Source organism: Juglans microcarpa x Juglans regia, chromosome 7D (genome assembly GCF_004785595.1).
Source record: "Juglans microcarpa x Juglans regia isolate MS1-56 chromosome 7D, Jm3101_v1.0, whole genome shotgun sequence".
Classification (NCBI taxonomy): Eukaryota; Viridiplantae; Streptophyta; class Magnoliopsida; order Fagales; family Juglandaceae; genus Juglans; species Juglans microcarpa x Juglans regia.
In genome coordinates, this window is record NC_054606.1 from 2037478 (window position 1) to 2062664 (window position 25187).

Here is a 25187-nt window from a genome sequence, read left to right on the forward strand (position 1 = left end):
CATACTTATGCGAGTGTTGGGTCAAGTTTGTTCACCAGCTATATTTCACCACACAGTTCCTGTCCTAAATCACTATTTGAGTATGCCTTTCCTGCCAAAAAGTGAAAAGCACGCAAACCTGTTGAAATGGGAGTTTTTAAAAGGTTTCTGAGTATCATTCATTATCTCTTTAAAAAAAAAAAAAAAAGAACCCACAATAAGTATATTGTTATTCATCTTGAATGTGTCGTCTTAGTACCAACTAACAAAATATTTTAAATGACTTCCCATGTAAACGCTCGACCATTTAAAATAATGACATTTGCTGATGATGGGGTAACTAAGGATGAAAAATCCAATCATTTCATTGCCATAATTCTCCATGACCACTCGCCGGTAATATCCTAACCATTATCTGGCTACTTGAAAACAATACATGTAATGAGGTTTCCAAGCATTTAGGCGCCAACATAAACCAACAATACCCAGTAAAAAATTTACAGAAAAAGCGGAGTAATTAAAACCAAAACCCACCGCATTGGTTCCAATTCCATGCCAACATATTGGAATTTGCAGTAATGTGTCAGACAAGTCTTCACCGAATGAAAAAGATTTGAACTACAGCATTAAAACATGCTGATTGAAATCATTTTTCATACTTTCTTCAGCCTTACAAACTCTAGAAACCCGCTTTTTTTTAGAAACCAAACGGTAGCATGCTGTCACCAGAGCAAGCAGTCTCATATACAATTACCACCTAGCTAAAATCAAGTGTCTCCATTGATGGCATGTATCTTGCTGTTACAAGCCCTCACGTTAAAACTCTAGGAACCTTTATACTATCGGGTAAGAAGGTTGTATGAGGGCAACTCTTCCAACCGTGTGATGTCTTCTAGCAGCAGCTCTTTTTCCAGCTGACGCCGAGTGGATTTCATCACCGTCTGTAAAATACACAACATATGAGAACAAAATTTACTAGGACAAATTACAAACAATCAAAAAGTGGCCAGGTGAGTAGCCTCTGGTGCTGCACAAACAAATCTCAGATACTATCATGAGATTTTCCTTTAATCTGTTAGCCCATGACAATATTTATGTAGGACTCGTGGTGGCTGAAAAATGTTCTCTTCATAGCTTTTTCCTATGTCTATAAGGAACTTTCTGGTTGGAGAATACATACATTGAAATCCATGTATGATGCACGCATGGAAAGCCATTGGTGATCCATTAGCTTGAATGTGATGCAATAGAGAAGATCAAATGCCGAGTCACTTTCTGCCATGCAAACAACATCATGTTGTCTTAGCAAAAATACTTGAAACAGCAAATAAAGAGGTTAAATAAAAAGAATAAAGTAGATGCATTACAACCATAAACCCTCATATTGGGCATTCAAATCAGAAGTAATTTTTAAAGCAATAGCCCAGCAAATCCATATGCATTGCATTGCAGGAAGGAGAACTTCCTCCCATTTAGTTCTATACCAACTTCCATATTTATAAACAACAACGTAAAACTGCAGTGGAAAACTAAGAACCATCCAAACGTTACCTGAAAGGAACTTCAAAAATGTTGCTCCCACCAGTGTCCGTGGTTTGACTGTAAAGTTGATGCACACAGTTAATGATGAAATAGATCAATTCTTATTCAAATTACATGACATGAAATGAGGAAAAATGATCCCTACAGGGTGCGTGTCAAAAAGATATTGGCCGAGAGATCTCTGTCAAATATACTCGTTAAAAAAAAAGATCCATGTCAAATATAAAATCATTAACTTAGTACCAGAAGTACCAAAAAATCTATTTTAGTGTCCCCCACCCTCCCAGAGTAAAAAAAAAAAAAAAAACACTCCACAAGAAAAAAAATTAAGGGGGAAAGAATAACGAAATCATTTTACAGACAGAGGCTCAATTTCCACAATGGAAGCAGTACCCTATACTCAATACACTCCAATGTGCACAGGAAGAAAGCAAAATATGGGACTTAAAACTATTTACAAAATCAAATAATATTTCTAGAGGCAAAGTGTGCCGCAGAATGTGGTTTGGCAACCAAAAAAGATGAATATTCTTGTAAAAACAGCATTCCATTCAGAAAAGGCAGATAAAATTATTAACCTGCTTCCAGATCAAGCATCTGTATAAGCATGAATGTGATGTTCACACCAGCTACAGCAAATGGGTATTCCCAGACTGATCGATCACCTTCCTGCTTTCGGAGAAGATCCTGGAACGATTTCTACATTAAAAAGGTTCAGTGAGCTTCAAGATTAAAAAGAATGACAAAAGCTGCATAAAGACCATATTTAAACCTGCTGGAATTTAAAATTTTAAAAACTTGGCAGCGTTCTCCAGAGATAAAACCAAGTTAGACACATAGACAAGGTGGTTTTATGCATCCAGTACTTACTATACGAACTTAGTATAGTCATGCAAAGTTTTACACACAAGTGTCTCAAATCAGTAACAGGAGTAATATATCTTCCCAGTTCATTTCCCAACAAGCTTCTCAAAATGAACAGCTCGCGCCATGTCAGCATCAAAATATGCAATATACAATGAAAATATCCATGCACTATTGAAATGGGAACAGATATGGGAGATTTCCAGATTCCTGGGCAAAAAGTTTCAAACTTCATCTTCAGAGATATATTTAGAGTGCATCCCACTAAATGAGTTATGTTCAAATGTGCAAAAGACTTTAAGATTTTCCATATTCAAGGGGTTTACAGCTTTCATCTTCAAGTAGATATCTTTATTCCTGGAATAAAGAATGGTGAATTACCCTTAAAGTTTTGGTACATGGGCAAAGTAAGCAAGGAGGAGAAAAAGAAAAATTCTTCCATACACATACACGTATAAGAAAGTCATACGTAAGATGAAACCTTTCAAGTACTAGTTCAAGAAAAACTAACCCACGGCAAATTTTTGAACTGCAAATTATATACTAAAGAAAATTTCAAGCTCTAGAGTGAGTGAAAAGGACTCCTAACGAAAGATCATTTTAACTTTCAGTTCATCATTACATTCCCACTGCATAAATCCTTTCAACCTACTTGACTTTTTAAGAATGCATAACATTAACTGAAATAGGCAAAACTTTGTTCCTACTATTAAATTCACAAGTGCGCAACATTTCATATAATCACACTCCAAACAAATTGACGGTAGCAAATAGCCAAAGGTGTGTTCATGAGCACATCCTAAAGTTTCAATCAATTCTTGCCAATATCCATGCCAGGAAATTAATGACATAAATCCAGCAGCCCAAATAAAAACATCCACGTCCAGACTGATAAAGGAATAGGCAAATGCCCACGTACACGGGACATATACAATAGCATCACCTATGCATGCTAAACTAGTGAGCCATCTCTGATAAACTATTCATAGCAAAAGGGTTATATCCATTGATAATTTCTCAGCATTTGAGATACTTTTGGAAAAGAAAAGGGGAATGGGATAGAGAACAAGATAAGGAACAGGCTATACCGGAAAATTCTTGGCAAAGAACAACAAATTCTCCAGTGATATGAAACCACCACCTCTACCAGACAAAAATCAAGTTCCATTAATTAGTGAAAAAAAAATTAAAAAGGAGCAAAAAAAAGCACGAGTTAGCATTGAATGTGCTACAGGAATAAGGAATGAGATCATATGTACCTAAAATCCGTTGATGGATCCTTCCCCTGCCAACCCATATCTTTCCACTGCTCAGATATTAGACCACGAAGTTCCTCTTCAGGAAAGGCAGCATTCCATAAAGCCCTTAGAGCTTCCTATAAAGATGTCATAAATATTAGCCTTCAAAATTCAATAACTCTACTTGCAAAAACTGAACATGGTCTTCAGCCAATGGGGTACCTGGTGCTCAGGGATTGAACAATCATAGGAAACATCTATACGACTCTGTAGCATCATCAAGCATTCCTCCTGACAGCACCAAAGTCAAATAAAATTAGTTCACAAGCTTAAATGGTTTACATGGTAGTTGATGATAGGGGAAATAAGATGAAACTGTCATTAAAAAAAAAAGACCTTCATGACTACGCTGGCCTAACGTGAATGTTCATCAAATGCAGGAAACCACAAAAATTTCAAGGCACATACAAAGTTTGTGTAAAATTCAAATAGTGCCAGACATGGAAAACAGTGCCACACCAGAAATGCGGTGGAAGATCTAGCAGAAAGCAGTATTTTATAGTTCCCATAAGTTTCCTTATAGTCCCAACAGAGCTGCCACCTCACAGCATTTCAATTGTCAGTTTTCCATCATAATAATCAGTATCTTAATACAGCTACTGTCCATCTTTGGAAGCACGAGCCTTCAATAAACTATACTGGTAATTTTTATACACAACAGAGACTTTGCCAAATATGAGAGCCAAATAAATCAGGATTCTGGATAACTGCACAGTACAAAATACTCCAAATATTTCATATTAATAACACTGATTATGGGAACTCAACCATAAGTCCCCGATCAGCACATATTGAGAGTTAAATTGTGAGTACAGATGGATGTTCCCAAAATGGGGTGGACATAATGAGAAATAAAACCTAACTGACCAGCAGTTTTGATATTTCTATTCTGCCAGATCTCCCAATTGATTTATTTTGAGTAATTAACTTGAACTATTGTTCGAGTTTTACTGCAACATCGTATGAATGTTCAAAGAACAGTCCCAAGTTATATGGCCAACCCATTACACCTTTTGGCACTCTTTATTCAAAAGAGAAGAGCCTTCTAGGATGTAAAATGGGTGTCACTTCAATTTACATCCAAGCAAATGCACACATCAGATATGAGCGGTAAATAAAGTGTAAGGAACAAATCAATAAATAACATTAAATTTCTCCATGTGGTAACAAATCCAGTCAGAATGATCCTTGTTATAGCACTCAACAACATAGCATTTAAGGCAATGCCAAGATGGAAAAATCAAAAGAAGCCCAAAATTCAAGAACTCAAGATATGACTCCAAAACCCACAGAGAGGCTTGTAAAAGACCCACGTAAGACAGACTGCCTGAAAAAATAATATAGCCTCTAAATGAAAATCTCCATGTGGATTAAATAAGAGCTAAAATACATTGGACACCTGTCCAACAAAATAGTAGCCATGATCAACAAAAAAATATATTGTTTAATACCAGCCAGTAGCCAAATATTCATCCAGCAAACATAATCTGGGAGAAAATGGTGGTCATAACAATACGTAGAGAACATGAAAATTTCCTTGCTAAATATACTTTTTCTTAATATCTAGCGACTTAGAATTGAATGGGTACCCAAAGAGAACAAATGAACTGAGGCATTTATGCATAACAGCAGTTAATTAATCAAACTAAATGAATTTTACCTGAGCAGGGCTTAAATCAAATGAAGGACGAGCATCACTCTCCCTTCTTTGTGCGCACACACAAGAAAGACCTCTGCCAAGCCATGCTGCCGATCCTGCCACAACTTCAGCTGTAACACAATAAAACTGCCCGCTGATGAAAATCAAGTTTCTTATTGTTCAGCTACAAAGTTTTGGTATCGGAATGTAAGGTCACTACAATGCAACATAATAACTAGAGTTCTAAAAACTATCCTATTTATTTTATAAAGCGGCAATGCTAAAGTGGACTCAAAAGTGAGAGAAATGTACGGCCTAACAACTAGCTAAACTAAAAACTGTGAGAAGGGGGAATTTGCAGAACCGCTAAGTGCATTATGAGTTAACCTATCAAATCCAGCAAAAGCTACAATTACTTGAAGCTGCTTCAGAAAGGAAAGAAAAAGAATACGAATTCCAACACTGCATTATATCCAGAGACACTGTTTCGATCATATAGGCATCAATAGGACAAGATGTATAACCATCAGACAGAACCTAGTGTAGAAATCCACTTTTTTTTTTTATTAAGTACCTCGCCGAGAAATCTACTGTAATTGCTTTGTAGAAAAAACCAAACCAATATTACATGGACGTGGTAGTGAGTGAGCTTCACATGCACTGAATTTACGCAACAAAAAAATAAATGTGATGGGTTACGCGATAAAAGAAATTTCTTCAAGTAATCGATAATTTTAATATAGAACTCAAAAGGCCTAGCCTTTGAAGCCGTCTAAAAACTATACCCACCACAGCAAACTAGAATAGCAGAACACTTGAAGTCAGAGTAGAACCTCATTCATGCTCAAAATTATATATCCATGATTCACTTTCAAGTCACAGATCCAAACCTCCAAAAAAAAAAGAATAATTCAGATGCATACGTGTGCGTGTACAGAGAGAGAGAGTTGTAGATAGAGACAGTAACGTAGAGAGAGATAGAGAGAGAAAGTCGGAGACAGTTAGAGAACAAAGGGAATTGGAACAGAATAAAATTTACCGGAAGTTGAATGGCAGGTGTTGCCTCGCTCCAGGCCTTGAGAAATTCTCCTGACAGCGACAAATGACCCTCCTCTATCGTCCATATTTACCACAAAACCGCACCACTACACGATCACTACCTTCGTCGTCAACCTCACAAACCCTAACCAATCTCTTCCACACCGATCCGAAACCGAAATTCAAGCCAATAGTCTAATCAAACTCAAACAAAAATCCAAAGAATGCTGCAACCAGGAATCGACGAAACCAGACAGAAACGGCGATATTATATCCGTACAGTATGAAACGGGGAAATGCCGTGGAGAGAACCAACAAGAACGGTCTAAGAGCCGCCGGAAATCGCAGTATCCGATAAACGAGAAATCAAACCTCTATCAGTCCAAGAAAGAAGAAGAAAACGGAATTCGATTCTGGAAGAAGAATTCCAAGAAAATGGAGGAGAAGGAATCGTAATGGAGCCGAGGTGGGGGACGGAGAGGTTTCTTGGAAGAAGGAGAGAGATTCTTGAGGGAGAAACGGAGAAAATCTAAAAATCTTTCGGGAGAGGAAATGAAAATGGATGTAGCATATTGTTCATGGTTTATGGGTATGGCAAGGGTAGGGTTTGTAGGAGATCTGAGAAGCGGAGTCCATGAGATGAGAGCCTCTCTCCCACCCTCTCTCTCTCTCTCTCTCTCTCTCTGTGTATGTCTGTTTCGGTGGGTGGCCTCTGTGTTAAGGGGTGGCGTTTTGTTTAGATTCGTTGGGGGGAAAATAGCTTTTTTTAGTGATGATCTCGGAGATTCCGAACGTTCTTTACATTTATTTTATTTTATTTTTTTAACTGATTAATCTCATCTTTATTTTTATTTTTATTTTTGGAAACAAAACAATAATACTAAAAACAAATCTTATATATTAATTATTATTAATTCAAAATTCTCAAAAAAAAATATATATATATAATAAATTTCGAATATAGATGCATGAGAGGGTGGTTTTGGCCATAATTAATGGCTTAGTTACAAGGAGAGAAAATAAGTCTGTGTGAATAAAATTAGATTATTTTAAAATTTAAATCTAGAGAATGTATCTTGATTTATTTATAAATAGCATTGCTCTAGAGTCAAAGGATCATATGATTCTTGTTTTTTTTTTTTTTTTTTTTTTTTTTTTTTTTATATATATAATAGAGGTGGGATTTTGAATCCATATTTTTTATTTAGAAAACTTGATCTTATGTCATCGTGCCATCAAACTCTTGACTTTATGATTATTATTTGAATAAATAGTATTAAATTCATATTAAATATTATAACATTTATTTATATATTTATCTTTCTCATACTCATCGATTCATCGGTATTTAGAAATTTTATATAATTATAACAAAGTTATATCCATTCTTTAAATTTCTTCACCCTTTTTTATATAGCTAATCCTCCATCATTTAGGCCAATAAAGCATTTCTTATTTATTCTTTATTTTTTTAAATGGTTTAATTTGAAGAAATGATACTCAAAGTCAAGACAGTTAGGAGTCTGAGTCTTAACAAATGCAAATTTTATAAGGATAGTAAGGGATCTTGCTTCTACTTTTTTTTAGTGCATTGTAAATTGTATTTGGCACAACATGTCTTATTTATATGTTTGATTTTGATAAAAAATAATGTACATATAGTTATAAAGTATATAAACGACTATAAATATCATTTCTCTTTAATTGTTACGTGTGTTTACTGGTGTATACATATCTTGCCATGTCATTATGGTTTGTCACATTGTGAAAAATATTTGTGTATCAATCCAAACATTGGATAATTTTACCCTTCTATGATTTGATGTGCTTCCAATACCAATAAAAAGCAACATATCTAAAAAGATTTGGTAAGTGAGGATTAATTATTAACTAATTGACATATCTATACGACATAAAAAAGCACACGTACTGTTTTTAATGGCCGATCTAGTTTGAGAAATGATTATGTATTACGAGAGTGCAAATGACGTGTCATTTTCTGTCATAATAAATAATAATATCATATTCTTGTATGATGGAATAATAATACTATTTATCATGCGTCGGTATTATGAAATTATCTAATATTTTTTTAAAAAATTTGTAACTGTCGGGAAAAAAAAAAAAAGAGATTAGATGAACACATAATTAAGTTAATTATACAATATCTAATAATTACTTATCAAATTTTTATAAAAAAAATTATTCTTATCATTTACTATTCACTACCCCACACTCCACACCTTACTAAAAATACCTACACACTCTATGAAAAATATCTCCACACTTTATGAAAAAATTATAGGTCTGAAGTATGAGAGTGAATAGTAACTGATATATAACATTTCTCTTTTTATAAACATTTTAAAATTATAAATATCATTTTTCACAATAAAAATGATGAAATGAACAGACGACTAGGCTAAAGACACCCTTTGTAAAAGGAGAAAGAAAGTGTCACATGGGATGTTGCCAAGACATGGACCTTACCATGATGGGAAGAGTTCATTTACGCTATATACCCTACAATAACATCATTTTGCAGTTTGCTTCTTTATTTTTATTATTTTTTATTATTAGGATCAATGCCTCCAAATTAGAGTCATGGTCCACACGCATGGGTGATGGGTATTTGACTCTTTAACAAAGGTAGGGACTGAATCTATATCATAAAAGCACTCCAACTTTAATAGATGCCTTGCTTTTCCACATGCATGTTTTATATAAAAATATTTTAGAGATCATTCCAACAATATGGGATTAACGTAATAATGAGACACACCAAACTCATATATATAGATTTGGAAATTTATTGATCATGTCGTGTATTTTATTTTGTTTATACTTATTATTTGAATAGTATTATTTGAAAGTCTTTACACCACATATCATTTTTATGACAAAACTTTATTTGTAATATTCAGATTTTAAAATTTATTTTTTAAATTAAATTATGTTGCGTACGTAGATGATATTTCGAATACAATTACTATTCTTTCTCTCATGGTTGTTTTTTTATTATATGTTGTTGAGAAAACATACATTAACTATATTAAAGGATATAAACTCTTGTGTTTTTTCATGACATATATCCACCAATTTAAAAAACACTATTTATTTGGTTTTTACTCCTAATTTACATGGTATTGGTATTGGGTTTTACATTTCCCAGAGTGATCTAGTTGGACAGGCATGCATGTGAGTTTTGTCCCCTCCTGATGCTTGAATAATTAATATCGATCGTTGCTTATGATCTAAGTACGTACAGATCTTTGGCAAAATGGATGCATGCTTACTATAAATGGATGGTCGTTCGTCCGTTATTAATGAATCATACCAATCTCAAAAAATATTGCTAGACATTGGTGAAGATTTCAATGCAACGGAGAGAGTCCAAGCTTATGCATGGGATAAGTTCAATGTTCTTAATTAATTATCTAGATCCTCTTATGCATCTTATAATAGGCCCATCAAGTATTTATATAATGCATTTTGTCATTGGGAATTCAGAGCAACCACAACAAACGAGACAAGGCAGGAAGATTGAAATTCCCTAGATACCTGCATCCATTATATGCATGCAGGTTTTAACAGATCAGATGAAAATAAAATCATGTAGAAAAATAGTATTATATCTGATGATGATCACTTCTTTAATATCGTGTTAATTTTGTTGTTGTTAATAACCGATTATGAGTTACTAATATATAATTTTATAAGTGCTTTATTTATAAATTAATCTTATAAAAATAAACTCATAAATTAATATAATTTTATGGGACACATCATATTATAATTTTTTATTATAAAATAAATCTAATATATCATATCAAATCATGTCAATCTATAAATTTATTTTTATAAGATCTCTTTATAAGGTTCGCTTCTCATGCAATTTAAGAATAATTATTTTATTTGAAAAAATGGTGGTGGCCGGATAAGGTTGACGAGGTGGGTGGGCAAAAAAAGGCATGGATATGTTGAGTGATGGTGATATTGGGAGAGGGCAAAAGACTAGAAGACTAGAGAGGACGTCGAGCTAGACATGAATGATAGAGACAGTGGAGCAACAACAGCACTACGCAATATATTGCAACAATATAATTACTAAATTTCAGAGCCCCTTTTCCTTTAATTTCCTCTGCCCTACTTGTTTGTAATAATAACCATTATTGTTTGTTAAAGAACAACATTCGTACTTATTGTTTCTGTCAAAATCTTTCCATGTGTTTTTTTAAAAAAATATCTCTTTAATTGCTAACCATAATAAGAAAAATAAAGTTTTTAAGTCAAGCCAAATTCAACCGATGATATATCTCTTTGACCATTGTATCCGGATTCTCTATGCTTACCACCAAATCACCCTAAAAACATATTTTTTAAAATTATTTTCGTAAAATTTCTTTATAGTTATGATACATTAAAAAAATTTAAAATAAAATGAGATGGATCGAGAGTATAAATGTATTAGATTAAGATTTGATTTAAATAATCCCAAATGACATGGTCGATGAAACTTCGGCATTAAATATTTTTCAATAATTGTTTAAGACAAGATACTAGTCTTCGATTTACAACTACCAAACAGAAAGGATATGCAAGCAAGCTCGTGATTTAGTTTGGATTTGGTGAAATTCAGCACCAAATACAATACAATAATATTTATATTCCTTGACGCCAAAGTTTGAGGTGGAACCTCTATTCCATCAAGACCCTTGTCGGACCATATTCAAGGTGTGCCATTTGATTGATGCACCCAACCCAACAAGTTTCTGGTTGTGTTTAAGTAGTGAGATATTTTTAAATATTATGTAAATAGTAATAAAAAAATAATGATAAAATATTAAATAATAATAAAAAATATGTGAAAAGTAATAATAAAATAATAAATAGTAGTGAGTATTCTCGGTACCATCCAAAAATTAAAAATCTGATCATCTAAATTCATAGTTCTATAGTAATAATTTAAGAAGGAATCTTATTGATTTCCCAAGTAAACAAAGTTATATTATCTTTATCTTATTGTCCAGACTAAAAGCACTTCATCTTTATGAACCAAATTTAATTTTCCTGACATTTTGGAAACATTAGAAAATTTTATAAGAATATTAAAGAAATTTTGACTTTCCCTAATGTTGGTGTCAACTTTTTGTTATTTTTTAATAATCCAATCCAATATCTATAAAATAATATAACACGAAACTAAATAATTCAATCTAAAATATTGGATGATCAAATAATTCATTTATTATCATTATTTTTTTTTTGGAAGAAGAAATGCAGTGTGGTGGTGGCTTAGATCATCATATATGGTGGAAGGAGTAGAGATAGTATTAGAACCACATAAAATGGGGTCATGATGCTGGTTGGAAATCAACTTCTTCTTCTTCTTCTTCTTCTTCTTTCTCTCTTTTTTTTTTTTTACACAAAGGAGAGGACCAAAGTTCCTTTTAGCAATGGAGTCTGCCGCAAGAAACAGGTTTGCTTCTTTTCTATTATCACCCATATTCAATTCAATTGGACAGGATGGGTACCTGTACCCAATAAATCATTTAGAGTTCGTGCAGACTACCAAACATAAGAGAAAAAAGGAAGAAAAAAGGACCAGTAACATCACAGTGTCCCGTCCCTTTCTTAGTGGCCATGAACTTTTTGAGCTGTCAAGAGTTTGTGTGCAATTCTGGGCTTATTGATCCAACCCCCACTCTCCCCCTTTTTTTTGGTTCTTTTGGAAAGGTTTATCCGATACCATACTTGAGTATGCACTGCACATTCACCAAGTCAATGAAATTATCAAAACACTAGTACCTCTTAATTAACTAAAACAATATGAGAAATAAACCCATCTTCAATATATATATATATATATATATATATATATATATTTTCCCATTATCAATCTCGTATATCCCAAAAAAAAACCTCATATGGAAAAAAAAAACTTAAATATTAAAAATTTTTTATTTATCATCCTTTACATTGTACACTAATATAAAATTTATCATTTTTGTTCTTATATTTAAATATATGTATATTAATGTATGAATATATATATTTAAATAGAACGAGATGATAAATCAGTAAAAATGATAGTATCATTTCTCTAAAGTTTATCCTCCACCGACCTAACTTGAAAGCTAAAGTTTGTGCTCTCTCTTTCACATTTCACCTTTATTTTAGGGTCCTAGCATAGTGGCATGGTTACGAGATAAGCATCCTTCTCCTCGATAGAAGGGCTAACTCTTCTTAAAGAGCAAACACCTTTTTCGTGTCATGATAGCTATATTGCCTTGCGAGTGTTTCCAACGTTAGTGACCAAGAGGCAATTTTGCTTTTGTAGGTTGCAGAGTAGGAGTGCCAAGTCCTTTTAAAAAGAAAAATTCTACTCAACTACCACACACTCACTTGGCGAACCCGGTTTATATCCCCACGTCACGGTTCTTTTCTCTCACCTATCACTCTCTCAAGCTTCTCTTAGTCATCTTCTTCTCCTTCAAACTCGAGCCTTCTTCGTTCTTTACCCCAGTGCCCATCTCTTATCCCTCAACCCGATCTTACTCTTCCCTCACCCATCACCCTGACGCCCCTCACTCTTGAAACCTTAGAAATGCTATTTTTCATTCTCAATGAAGACTCCATCTCCCTCACTCCCATAGTCCCGATCTGTCTCTCTCACCAAACCCTCTTTGTAAGGATCTCGTACTAACCCCAATCATCTCTCTTGCTCTCAAACTCCGAACGGTGGGTTGAGGTTCTATTACAAACTCCAAACATCACAGACAGACCCAAATCCACCAATCTCTCCATCGTAGACGTCAATAACCCAATGATCTATTGCTTTTAGATAAAAAAGAGGTTCACTATTGAAATCATGTTTTTTACCTTTTAATTCACTTTTCTTTTCATAATCATAGAGAAAGGTGTTGGAGTCCATTGTATCATGGAGTTAGTTGCATAGAATTATTGGACCTAAGCTTTATCCACTCTAAGCTCTTTCGTCACTCTTGTAATGGTATTAAAGATGATGGCATGTGTGAGAGGTTAAAGATGATGAGCTTGGCGATTAGGGGGAGAACAATGCCGAAGAAAAAATGGGACGGTGGGTATCGGCAGAAAGAACAACGGCCCCGGGGGGGTTGATTTCAAAATGGATCCTGGGCTAATGAAATGAAACGCAAGCTATATAGCAGGACTCTTATAAAAAAGACATCATATCTACAAACTACACATCATACTTTTTTATTTTTTATTTCTTATCAAATGTGTAGTATATGAATGATGAGTAAAAGAATTAAATAAATTTAATAAGAATAAAAAAAAATATAATGTGTGGCATGTGAAGATGATGAATAGAATTTTTCTTCTAACTGTCTAGTAGACCAACTATGCTGCATGAGTTTCAAGATGTTGCTCTATTAACCAAAAATAATAAATAAATAAATAAAAGGTTAAAGTTCCCCTTCCATTTATTAACATTAATGAACAAAATTAGACGACTGTGCCATTTGACAATCAACATTGTTAGAGGGTGCAACATATTAGATTTAAATGGTCATGTAAACTTTTACTTTTTTTTTTACATTTGAAGTAAAAGTTCATAAATTTTTATTACATTATGTAATGTGGGAAAATAATTATGTAATTTCTATTGTTAAAACTTGGGTATCCAGACTTAAATAATCATATGCAGGCCAGGCTGAGAGTCAATAATTAATCTTGAACAAAGGAGCTATGCATTTCCTAAACATTAGGGGTAGGTGCAGCCCCTATCCTTCCCACACCTACACAACTTAAAAAGTGCAATAACATGGGAAGTAATCATATACTACAAAAGCCAGAGGCTTAGGTAACATATTGTAAATTTCCACTCTGTGCGCACGCATTCCCAAATCTAACTTTCCCCATACACATGCCAAATAAGAATAAAAGTAATTGAGACTGCACCCAAAATAAATGGAACTGTAACAATGGCAAAAACTACTTTGAATGCACATCACAGAAGGGAAAAAAGAAAAGTAAGAACTCGTTATCCATCCTATATTGGCTTAATCTTGAAATGGAGTGCAATTAGAGAGAACACAAAGCACTTCAGATCCTGCAACCACAAAAGGCCAATAAGAACCAAGCGAAGAGGCACAAAGATAAACAGCAACAACAAAAATATGTAAACTCATAAGAAAACAGCAAATCCAGAGAGACCTATAGAACAAAGGAAGACCGGATCTCAACTAACAGCAGAAAGAAGAGAGTGGTAGAACAACTCCCAATTAAAAAAAGGAAATCCAAAAGGTGGATGGCTGCTATAATTCTCCATGGTAGTTAGGACACATTGACTTGGAACCAAACCTCCACATGAAGACATTCATAACAAGGGCCACCAAGCTGCCCTTCTACCCAATATAACATACTGGTTAAATGCCCTTCGACTAGACTATGAGCCTGTAAAGCTCAATATTTTAATAATCTCCTCAAGCCCTGTAATGGCATGGATTATACTCTCTTGCTAATACAAATTATGAAAAAGGTACACCATAAAACATCATACGAAAGTGCATGTAATGCCACGAATTAACATAGCTATAAGTGGTAAAGTAAAGGTTTTGATTTTTGGAACGTGCCCAATTAAAAACTCTCTCACTTGGGAAAGTTATACGTTATATATGAAAAATGAGGTTATTAAGCCTAAAAATGTCTAGAACGATAATAGATATGGAAAATTAAGGGAAAATAGAGGATAGGTTCAAGCATTCAAAAAATTATGGTTAGATTCCAGTATTTGGGCTCATGTGATCAACCAAGGAAATTATGGTTATAACCCTAATTTTTTAAGTCCCTGTATCTATTTTCTATTTTGCAGTACTTTTAAGCGTTCTTCCTATAGAACATATAACTTTCCAAATGTGAAAGTTTCCCAATCGACCACTTTCCAAAATGGCAACCATATCGAAAGCCGGGACGTTACAGTGCATAGAAGCAGACCTGAACGAGTTAATAGAATATGCGAAGCCCTTCAGGGTCATTACTGCTCTGGACATCAACGAGGGAACCGATCTTCTAAGTAGTACAAGAAATATGCTCATTCACCATCACAATCTCAAGCTCTTGCCTTCTAATTCGGTCTGGTTCTGGCCATTGGTTATCATCTTCCTTCAGTATCTAAACAAAAACACCCACATACCAGCTTATAAGACCCCATGATAAAGCATTAGTGAAAACCTAACTGGAAAAAAAAAAATTACAGAATAACTCACTAACCCTCAACTAATCAGATTGGTGAAGAAAACAAGATACAAATACAACTAAGTATCGCACATCGATAACATATAGAGCAAAATGTTAACAGTAGTAATACGCTCATACCATATTAATAGCTTTGCCTAGAAGCTTTAACTCAATCAGATTTCAAAAAAACAACGCAGAGGTTAAAATCCTCATATACCATATGCCAGCAGTTGTAAAGCTCAACAACAATTTCTTGCCTCTTGAACCTGGTTGTAAATTTGACAAGTGTAAACAACTAAATCTTTATCAAGTCCCTTACCCCGTTCTACCAAGCCGCTAGAAAGAGTAATTATAAAAGAGATCCTCTAGAACCGGAATGAAAAAAAACCTGACGACAGAACATAAACAAATCATTTCGTCTCACTTCGGCTAAAAGAGTTCCTCCGTTTTATCAGCAACTAAACAGGAAATCCAGGAGCAGAAACTAACAAAAATTAAACCAGAGAGCCCCATAAAATCACAAATAAAAGAGCCAACAATGAAACCTAAAACGAAACATCTGATCAAATCACCTCCGTCCATAAGACATTAAAACCCCATAATTGACAAAAAAAATGGAAAACGGAAGAGAGTTTCAGGAACCTCGCTCAAGGATGATGCGGCGGCACTCCTTGAGGGCAGCGGAGGTGACGTAGACCTGCTTGCGGATCATGGTGTCGTTCTTGTAGTTGGAGTTGTTGGCGTAGCGGAGCATACCATTGGAGCGGCACTCGAACTCAAGGAACTCGTGTCCAGACTTACCCTTGTGCCCCACGTAGTACCTCACGTAGAACTCCTCCATCTCTCCCGCCATTCCCAACTTCTCTCCCTCTCCACCTGCGATGAGAATCCCAATTCCAGCGCGCACTTCTCAGTTCTCACAGACCTTCCCAAGTTCCTCGAGCTCTTTCCTTGGTTCTTGTTTGGGCTTCTACTTTTTGGGCCCCAATCACGACCCATTCTAATTAGGAGGTGCGAACTTTTTCTGGATTTTGGTTGTCCTGAGCAGTAATACTATTTATAAACTTGGTGCGTAAAGGCCCATTATATTCATACAAAATTCAAAGAACTAATATATTATGTAAATTTATGTAGCAGATTTTTATATTAATGATATGTTTGATGTGAGACTTGTAAATAAATTTATTTATTTATTAATTATATATTATGATATATTATTAAAATTATTAATTTTTAAAAAATGGTATTAAAAAATTACTGTGTTCATGTTCTGAATATACCTAATAATTATACTTGATTTTGTACTAATTAAATTAAATTATGTGGCGATGACCTTTGGCTCAATGACATCAATCATCCATCTCAAAGGTTAGATCAGGAGGACAAATCCTCCTCTGACCTCACTCAGTCTCCTTTGTCTAAATGCTACTCGGTAATTAGTGAATTTCAAGTGAGATAACATATTAGAAAAGAACATGAAATTATTCACTCATAACATTATATCGACAGCAATTCAACAAACCAACAGGAACACTACAGGAATAAAATAGCACTGCCTCTCGCCTAGCTAGCTAGCCCATGAATGCAAATATGGTTGCTGACACGAGCAAAGACACAAACATCACATTGTTCATGGTATAAGAAATAATTGTGGCTCCACTAGGAGGAGGAGGAGGAGGCGAAACGGTGGTGGAGGGCGGAGTGCTGTCCGAGGGAGTAGTTGAGCCGGAGGGAGGTGATGGGGTGGTGCTAGTTGCCACCACATTGACTGCTAGCTTCATGCCCATAGAGCAGTGACCGCTTGAGGGGCATATGAAGTACTTTGAGCCTGGCGAGGATAGGTTGATTGTTGTGCTTCCGCCTTGGTGGGATGCAATGGCATTGCCAGAGTTGCAGCTGGTGTAGTCACTTTGACTTACTTCATCCACTTTGTGGGTGCTGTCGTAGTTGAACACTGTTTTGAAGAGTAACAACTTCGATGAATTATATATATATATATATATATGTGTGTGTGTGTGTGTGTGTGTGAAAGAAAATTTTATTCAAACTCTGAAACATTACACCAAGTTGAGCCAGAAAAAGGAACTACAACTTTATATCAGAAGTCGTGATATGTTTAACTGGAATATAGTAAATATTGTACGGTCCTGTCCAAACAAAACATGGATTAGTTCTGTGTCAAGCCTTGCCTAGATCTAAAGGTTATTATAGGGTCTAAAAAGGTTTAAATCCGGTTCAGTTCTGTAGCGGCCGTTTGTTTTTGTTGGGTTCTGTGGGCTTGAAACGTGAGAATTAAAATTTTGTGTTTTGTTTAAAAATTTAAAATATTATGTTTTAGAAAAATTTTATATATTATATTATTATTTTATTTTTATCTCATTAAGTAAGATGTGACATATTTATTATTATTAAATAATTATTTATTGCATATTTCTTTATCATCTAATGATGATGAATGAGCTACGTATTACTTAGTATGATCAAAATAGGATGAGAGTGTGGTGTATAGCATTATTCTTATGTTTTAATATTATTATTATTTTAAAATTTAAAAAAGTTGAATTGTTTATTATATTTTATATGAAGATTTGAAAAATGTATAACGATAAGATGAGATGATAATTTTGTGTTTCATGCCAACTCTCAAACCTGCCAGAAGTTTTATATCTTCTTACTGTCCTGCTGTTTGGTAAAAGTGAGTCGTGCGGCAATTTGATTTGGAATCAACAGAAAATGATGGTGAACTGGTCTGCATAAACTAGGAAATCAAAAGCCTTCGAGAATTTGGAAACAAGAATTTAGATCTTTTTTGTTGTTCTATTTTGTCTCGACTAATATAAACATATACATAGAGATAAAAGTTATTTCTGTATATATGTAATTTAAATTTGATCAAAGAAAGCCAACAAGAGCAGGAACACAAGAAGAATTCAAATAATTCAATAGTAATACAAATTTTCTGAATCTCAGCCGAGGATGAGCTAGGAAATAACATACCAAGAGTGTCACCAACTAGAAATGTTTCACCGGCAGCCCAGGTGCTGTAATCAGCTGTCTGACTCCAACCGGCGCTGCCACCAACAACGTGCTGTGCTCCATAGACCACCGCCGGTGTGGCCAGCACGAGAATGAGGAGAGTAATAATTGGCATGGCCATGTCTCGAAACTCTTTTTATCTGTGCCTAAAAGTTAAGGGGTGGCAAGAGTGTCAGAGGGCTTTATAGCAGATCATATGTTATATAGACACTTAAACGAATACACACTTATGTTACAATGTTATTACAAATACAAAGGAATTGAAAAGTCGCCGCCAAACACCCGTATTAGTTATGTTACTAACTCATCTTGTCTGGAACTATAACCATGCATGATTATAATGGAGTTGGTATTTGGTTTAGTTTAGGTGGTTCTCCTTCCCTGTCTACCTAATGCATTCAGACTTTTGTCCCTCTCTCTCTCTCTCTCTCTCTCTCTAGTAGCTCGCTAAAAGCTTATGGGAGTAGGACAAATTTAATACAAAAAAAGGAATTTCTACCTTAAAATATTACTAAGCTAGCCATGTCAACACAATCAAGCAAGCTCATTGAGTTGAAGGGAATATAGAAAGTAGAAACTGATGGTGCCGTGGCAGAGCTGCTTACTAGCTCCTCAGATAGCTTTCAATACAATACATCATGGCTTTCAGCGCACCTTTATTTTCTGATATTCTTTTATGATGATTTCCACCTAATCTTTATATAGATCAGCAGCATCTTAATAGTAAGATTAGTTAGCAGAATCTCACCCATCCTTATCCTCACATATTGAAAATCGTATTAGTTGGGACAAAGAAAACGATAAGGACTATTAGAGTATCTCTACCGGGACTTCTCAGCTTCTGGAATCATTTGGTTTCATGGATTTTAATTTTCACAAGCAAAATTTGATGAAAAATATCAGTTTTTGTGTCAAGATTCAATGCTCCCGGGACAAACGAAAGCTAACAATCAATGTTTTAAATTGGGAAATTTTCCATTACATGCAAATATTAGTTTAGCCTCAGGTTATTTCCAAATCTATTTTCAGCTTTTCCCCTCGGATTATTTTCAAATCCATTTCGATTGAATAAATCTATTTGCAAGCTTCTTTGCAATCCTTCTTCCGCTTCATTTTTTCCTCGATAAATCACATTTATGTACAAGTTTTATAATATGAATGCATCTTCTCCTCTGACCAATACATTTTCCAATATGTCTGTTTTGGAGAGATATCGTGTTTTGTTGAGAAATAATCTCACATTGCTTGTGGATAAAGTCTTGGATATATTGATAAAGAATGAACAATCCTCTTTTATAAAACGGTTTTATGAGATGAGTTAGGCCCATAAATTTCACTGGAAGCAAAGATTATATATATTGGCCATATATTGTCACGGGGTTGGTTGGGACGTCAAAGTTGTCAAGCACCAGACAAGATCAGTTGATCTCTGTATGCATGCATATGGGTTCTTAAACAAAAATTATAAGGTCAATGCATACCAACCCTTGCGGCATCTCACTTAATCACTAACTAATATAAAACCAAAAGCAGTTTCTCAGATTTGTGCTTTCCATTTTATACCAATATTTGAACAAATATCAGCCGGATGAGCCCTAACTCATATCAGTACTATGTGATGATCTACATGTATAATCCTGAAGGGTGACCGGGGGGACAAGAGTTTTAGGAAAAGTATAAACAGTTTGCATGGCTCTTCTATCTTGACATGTCTGCTTAAAGCTAGCATTTAATCATCTGGACAGGCTAAGATGATGAACGACGTCCTTTAATCATTTAGCAGGTTTCAGCTTCCGGCATCGTGCACATGCAGAAGGTATATTATCTCCTCTTTGTAAGTATATATATATAGCCATGCCATGAAATCTCTACCTGTTCCTAACTGCTAATTAGTAATTACAGGAAAGTTTGTCGGATCAACCACTGCAATCTTACCATTTCCTGTGATTAAATACCACAATTAATAGCTAGTGTGCAGCGTATAGATCAACTTGTCTCACTAAGTTGGCCCAAATCTGTCCCCGCATGCAGAAACTTCTGTCCTAAACCTTTGCCTTGACCCGAAAACTTAGCCCAAGGATTTTGCAGACTGAGAGGTAATTGGGCCGAGAGAGTTCACATTAAGAGGCAAACTACACATTGTCTTGAGTTTCTGCTTGTTTCTCCAGAATCAAAGCCTCTAAATCTATGATGAAGAGCCGTAATATAAGGAGGGACATCTTTAGGGAGATTAGCAATTGGATTGCCCTTTTTCTTTCCTCCATTGTCCATTCCAAGATACATTTTTGGATTTTCAAATTACTATGATCATTTAACGCCTTCACATGTAAATTAATGTTTGGATTCGCATATAATTTATTAATTTTTTCAAATCTCAAAATAAAAATAACATTAAAAATTATATTATAATAATATTTTATTCAACTTTTAACTTTCAACTTTTATCTTATCTCATTTCAACTAATCTGTGAAACCAAACGGGGCCTAAATCAGAATCTCCTATTTGGTTAAGTCAATTGTTTTCTTATCCATTCTGGTGACTCATTATCCTAATTCTCCTCGAGATAATGTAACCACTCAATTAATACCCCACACCCTCAACATATATATATATATATATATATATATATATATATATATATATATCATGCCTGATGCCTGCCTTCCTCTTGATTTGATTAAGTGGAAAAAATGAAAATCAATACGGTAATGATCAACGTGCATGATCGGAACGTCCTCTCAATTTTGTGAGCAATAATTTTGTATGTATATCATCACTGCAAATCATCAAACTATTCTCTTCATTCATGACTACAAGCTGTCTTCAGATCAGAGCTAGGATGTCATAATCTCATACAAATCTCAGGAGCCATCCTTCCACCGTCTATGCCCCTGCCTCCACCTGGTATTAACTTATAATTAATGTAGATCGCATGGCCCTCGATCTCCATTCCAAGTATTTCATAATGGCAGTAAAGTTTGAAAGAAACCGATTAGCTAGAGTATCGAGAATTGTAGTTAATGTGCAGAAAATCAGTATGAAGCTGGTTTCACATAACAGTCCAATGGACTTGGGTGGTTGGTTTCCTTCCGGAATGGCTGGCCTCATTATTTCTTACCATGGGGACATGAATCTGTGTTTGGAACACACCCGGGATTGGGATTGTTAATGGACTTAGACCAATAACCGGAATGCGATATAGACAACCTTTTCAATGGTCGCAATGTGGCGGCCTAGTCGCCTTTTATGCAGATGTAATTCATGGATATCGATGTTTTCATAACGAGAAAACCTTTGGGTGGTTCCTGACCTTTTCAAAACTCTCACCCTTTCGCCCATACTCTCTCTATCAAGATTCAATACATTGAACTAAAATTCAAAACTTTGAAAATCTTCAATCTCATCATTACAATTTTTCTAAATTTCTACATAAAATAAAATAAACAATTTAACTTTTTCAAATCCCAAAACAAAAATAATATTAAAAAATATATTCTAACAATATTTTATTCAACTTTTTAACTTTAATCTCAACTTATCTCATCTCTGAAAATATGGAGACACGAATTCCCCATATGTAACATCCTCGTATCGGTAGAAAAAAAATATGATAAAGAAGACAAACGTTTCCTCCAAATTAGACTGGAGTAACTTTCTCCAATGTAATTTATTGAATTTTCCCATGTCCTGAAAATCTAAAAAATATATATTCTTTAAAGATGATTAAATTTAGAGCCATGCTTTAGTCATAAAGATGTCACAAAAGTAAATTTACAAACTAACATGGTTTGATGTGATACGTTAGATTGTAAATGTACTTTTATTGTAAAATATGTCTAAAGTTTCATATGAAACCTTGTTAATTTGTAAGTTTATTTTTATAAAATCTATTTATAGCTGTAGCATTTCTCAGTTAGAAAAATAAATCTTGTCCATAAGAGTTATGGAATATGGACTGTGCTAAACAGGTGCTTAAAGATCTACATATGCCGTACGTACATATGAAAAAATCCAAAGAGATTGATACATGATCTATACATGAGTATTAGAGTAGAAGGTATTAATATAGAATATGTATATGATTAAAAAAGGAAAAATGAAAAATGAAGTCGTAGGCCATTTACAGTGGCTTCGGTGTCCCCCAGAATCAAACAAGTGTACCAATTCAATGCTAACCGTATCGTTGTATTATATGACAAACACTCCAAAATATCAAGACAAAATTCTCCCGTATATATCTCTTATGTCTGACGTGAGAGCTTGGTCAATGGCCATGGTCCCATGCATTTTGACGCGTGCAAATCACCTCCATCTTTAGAGACCTATAAACTTTTCCCATGTAAGTCCAGACTCTACCAGGCTCCTGAATCTCAGCATATCAGGTCTCACTTCACCTGGAATTTTCCTCCATGTACCCGATCGAAGTTCTTTCATCATGCGGCTGAAGAAGTCCATGGAACCGCACACACTCTATCATATTTACGAACAACAAACCTGCTTACAATCACTATCTCAATCAAGAGATCCATTGTAACCGTACTGCCAAGCAATGGGGGTCTAATGCCATTTCATTAGTTCCTACTCTGGCTTACAAATAGAGGACCCCTCTAGTTTAACCAGCTCATTCCAAAGAGGAAAAACCACGAGAGAGAAATAGATATAGTGAGAGAATGGAAGGTGCTACTTCATTTACAAGTGCAATGACCCTTACCCAATTGGGGGTACCTCATGTGCCTCAACGCTATATTCTTCCTTCCTCACAACGCCCAAACCCCGACCATATTAAGAACCCCTCTACCAACCTTCCTATTATAGACCTTTCCTCTTTACAGCATCCTTCTCTTCGATCTCAAACAATGGATGAGATTCAGATTGCTAGTAAGGGGATAGGGTTCTTTCAGGTATATATATGTATAATCCATGACCTTGTAGGAGCAATACCATGCACATGACCAAGATATGTCCATATCTTTCAATAATAATGTTCTATAAGTATATAAGGTTGTACTAATATCATTAACTTTTTTTTGATAAGTTTTGAATTGGAAGCAAGGCAACCATTGGACTAAGTCCAACTGTTGCTGTACTAATATCATTAACTTGGCTTCATTTTAGGTGTAATGATATTCTTTTGTTCACTAATTCAAATAAGGAAATTTTGTTATGCTACAGAATATAGTGTTTTTTACGTACGATTTCAATGCATGCATGCATTTTAATTGTTATGATCATGTTTTCCTTATTTCGATATTAATATGTCAAGTTTTTGTGAAAAAATGATACTTTCAGGTGATTAATCATGGAATTCCCCCATCAGTCATGAAAGATGCCCTAGATGCTGCAACCGAGTTCTTTAACTTGCCCCTTGAGGAGAAAATGCTTCATGCATCAGCTAATGTTCACGAGCCAGTTAGGTATGGGACAAGTTTGAGTCATGATAGGGATGAAATTCACTTTTGGAGGGACTTCATCAAACATTACTCCCATCCAATTTCCAATTGGATCCATCTATGGCCATCAAACCCTCCAAGCTATAGGTAAGTAGCCTATGGGTTCTTTTGAAGCCTTTAAACCTATGCCATTATTTTGAGTCACTACTTACCCTGGGGTACTTCAAATCAAAGCTTTTATGGAGATTTTTAAATTGAGAGCAGATATGCAATCTTTAAGGTGCAAACAAAACAATTATTTGTAGAAATTCAGAAACATTAAACATCAATAACTTCAGCAAAATGATCCAAGCCATACAAACATATAAAACCACTCTTTTTTACTTGACAGGGAAAAGATGGGCAACTATGCGGAAGCTGTTCAAGTGCTACAAAAGCAACTCATGGAAGTTGTCCTAGAAAGCTTAGGGCTAAACCCTAATTACTTACAAGACGATGTTGAGAATGGCTCACAAGTCCTTGCTGTGAACTGCTATCCAGCATGTCCTCAACCAAAGCTCACGTTAGGCATGCCACCTCACTCAGACTATGGCTCCCTAACCATTTTACTTCAAAGCTGTCCAGGCCTTCAAGTCAAGGACCACAACAAGAACTGGCTCTCAGTTCCTGCTGTTGAAGAAGGTCTTATAGTACAGTTTGGAGACCAAATGGAAGTAATGAGCAACGGTCAATACAAGAGTGTCATTCATCGGGCAACTGTTAGTTTGGAGAAAAAGAGGTTTTCAATAGCAAGTCTTCACAGTTTTGCTATGGACAAAAAATTGGGGCCGGCAGAGAAACTTGTGGACTTAGAGCATCCAGCGTTTTATAAGGAATTCAGCTTCAAAGATTTTCTGGATTACTTCTCAAACAATGACGTCATTAATGGTCAAAGGTTCATAGATACATTGAAGAAAAATCCCATGAAACAGTGAGGCAGCGTTTAAGAGATATCTTGCATTCCCTGCTTCCTTTCTATTTTCATCAATCTAGTTTGCTTACCTTCTCTCTCTCTCTCTCTCTCTCGTTTCGATTTTTAGTATTATGTATAATTAAGTGGTTTTTGTTTTGATTACTCTCCCTGCTTGTGCACGCTGATCAAACATTATCATCAATAAAAGTAATAAAGTTTATTGATG

General features: G+C 34.9%; 4 protein-coding genes across 8 annotated transcripts; 1 reads left to right on the forward strand and 3 right to left on the reverse strand.

Annotated features, from left to right (window-relative positions):
- Window positions 1-496: 496 nt before the first annotated feature.
- LOC121238489 (ELMO domain-containing protein A-like) lies at window positions 497-7095 on the reverse strand. Of its 5 annotated transcripts, none has more exons than XM_041135375.1 (9): window positions 6362-7095; window positions 5344-5438; window positions 3846-3914; window positions 3645-3760; window positions 3474-3528; window positions 2100-2220; window positions 1531-1578; window positions 1160-1254; window positions 497-920 (listed from the first exon to the last, which is right to left on the reverse strand). In XM_041135375.1, the coding sequence occupies exons 1-9, from the start codon at window positions 6444-6446 to the stop codon at window positions 819-821; spliced, it is 786 nt and encodes a 261-aa protein (XP_040991309.1). In that variant the 5' UTR covers window positions 6447-7095; the 3' UTR covers window positions 497-818. The 5 variants fall into 5 exon arrangements, with proteins under 5 accessions (XP_040991309.1, XP_040991308.1, XP_040991311.1 ...); XM_041135374.1 differs by having other exon boundaries at window positions 2100-2208; window positions 5344-5453; XM_041135377.1 differs by having other exon boundaries at window positions 497-916; window positions 5344-5453; window positions 6362-7094.
- Window positions 7096-14057: 6962 nt separating this feature from the next.
- On the reverse strand, window positions 14058-16550 carry LOC121239430 (protein mago nashi homolog). The gene is given in 4 exon segments (XM_041136681.1): window positions 14058-14455; window positions 15340-15516; window positions 16047-16066; window positions 16225-16550. Coding segments are annotated over 4 exon segments (468 nt in total). The 5' UTR covers window positions 16436-16550; the 3' UTR covers window positions 14058-14395.
- Window positions 16551-17018: 468 nt separating this feature from the next.
- Window positions 17019-18957, reverse strand: LOC121238491 (stellacyanin-like). Its single transcript, XM_041135379.1, has 2 exons — window positions 18580-18957; window positions 17019-17536 (listed from the first exon to the last, which is right to left on the reverse strand). The coding sequence occupies exons 1-2, from the start codon at window positions 18737-18739 to the stop codon at window positions 17154-17156; spliced, it is 543 nt and encodes a 180-aa protein (XP_040991313.1). The 5' UTR covers window positions 18740-18957; the 3' UTR covers window positions 17019-17153.
- Window positions 18958-23289: 4332 nt separating this feature from the next.
- On the forward strand, window positions 23290-25144 carry LOC121239431 (flavanone 3-dioxygenase 3-like). The gene is made up of 3 exons (XM_041136682.1): window positions 23290-23520; window positions 23909-24156; window positions 24401-25144. Exons 1-3 carry the CDS (start codon window positions 23290-23292, stop codon window positions 24981-24983), a joined length of 1062 nt encoding a protein of 353 aa, XP_040992616.1. The 3' UTR covers window positions 24984-25144.
- Window positions 25145-25187: the final 43 nt, after the last annotated feature.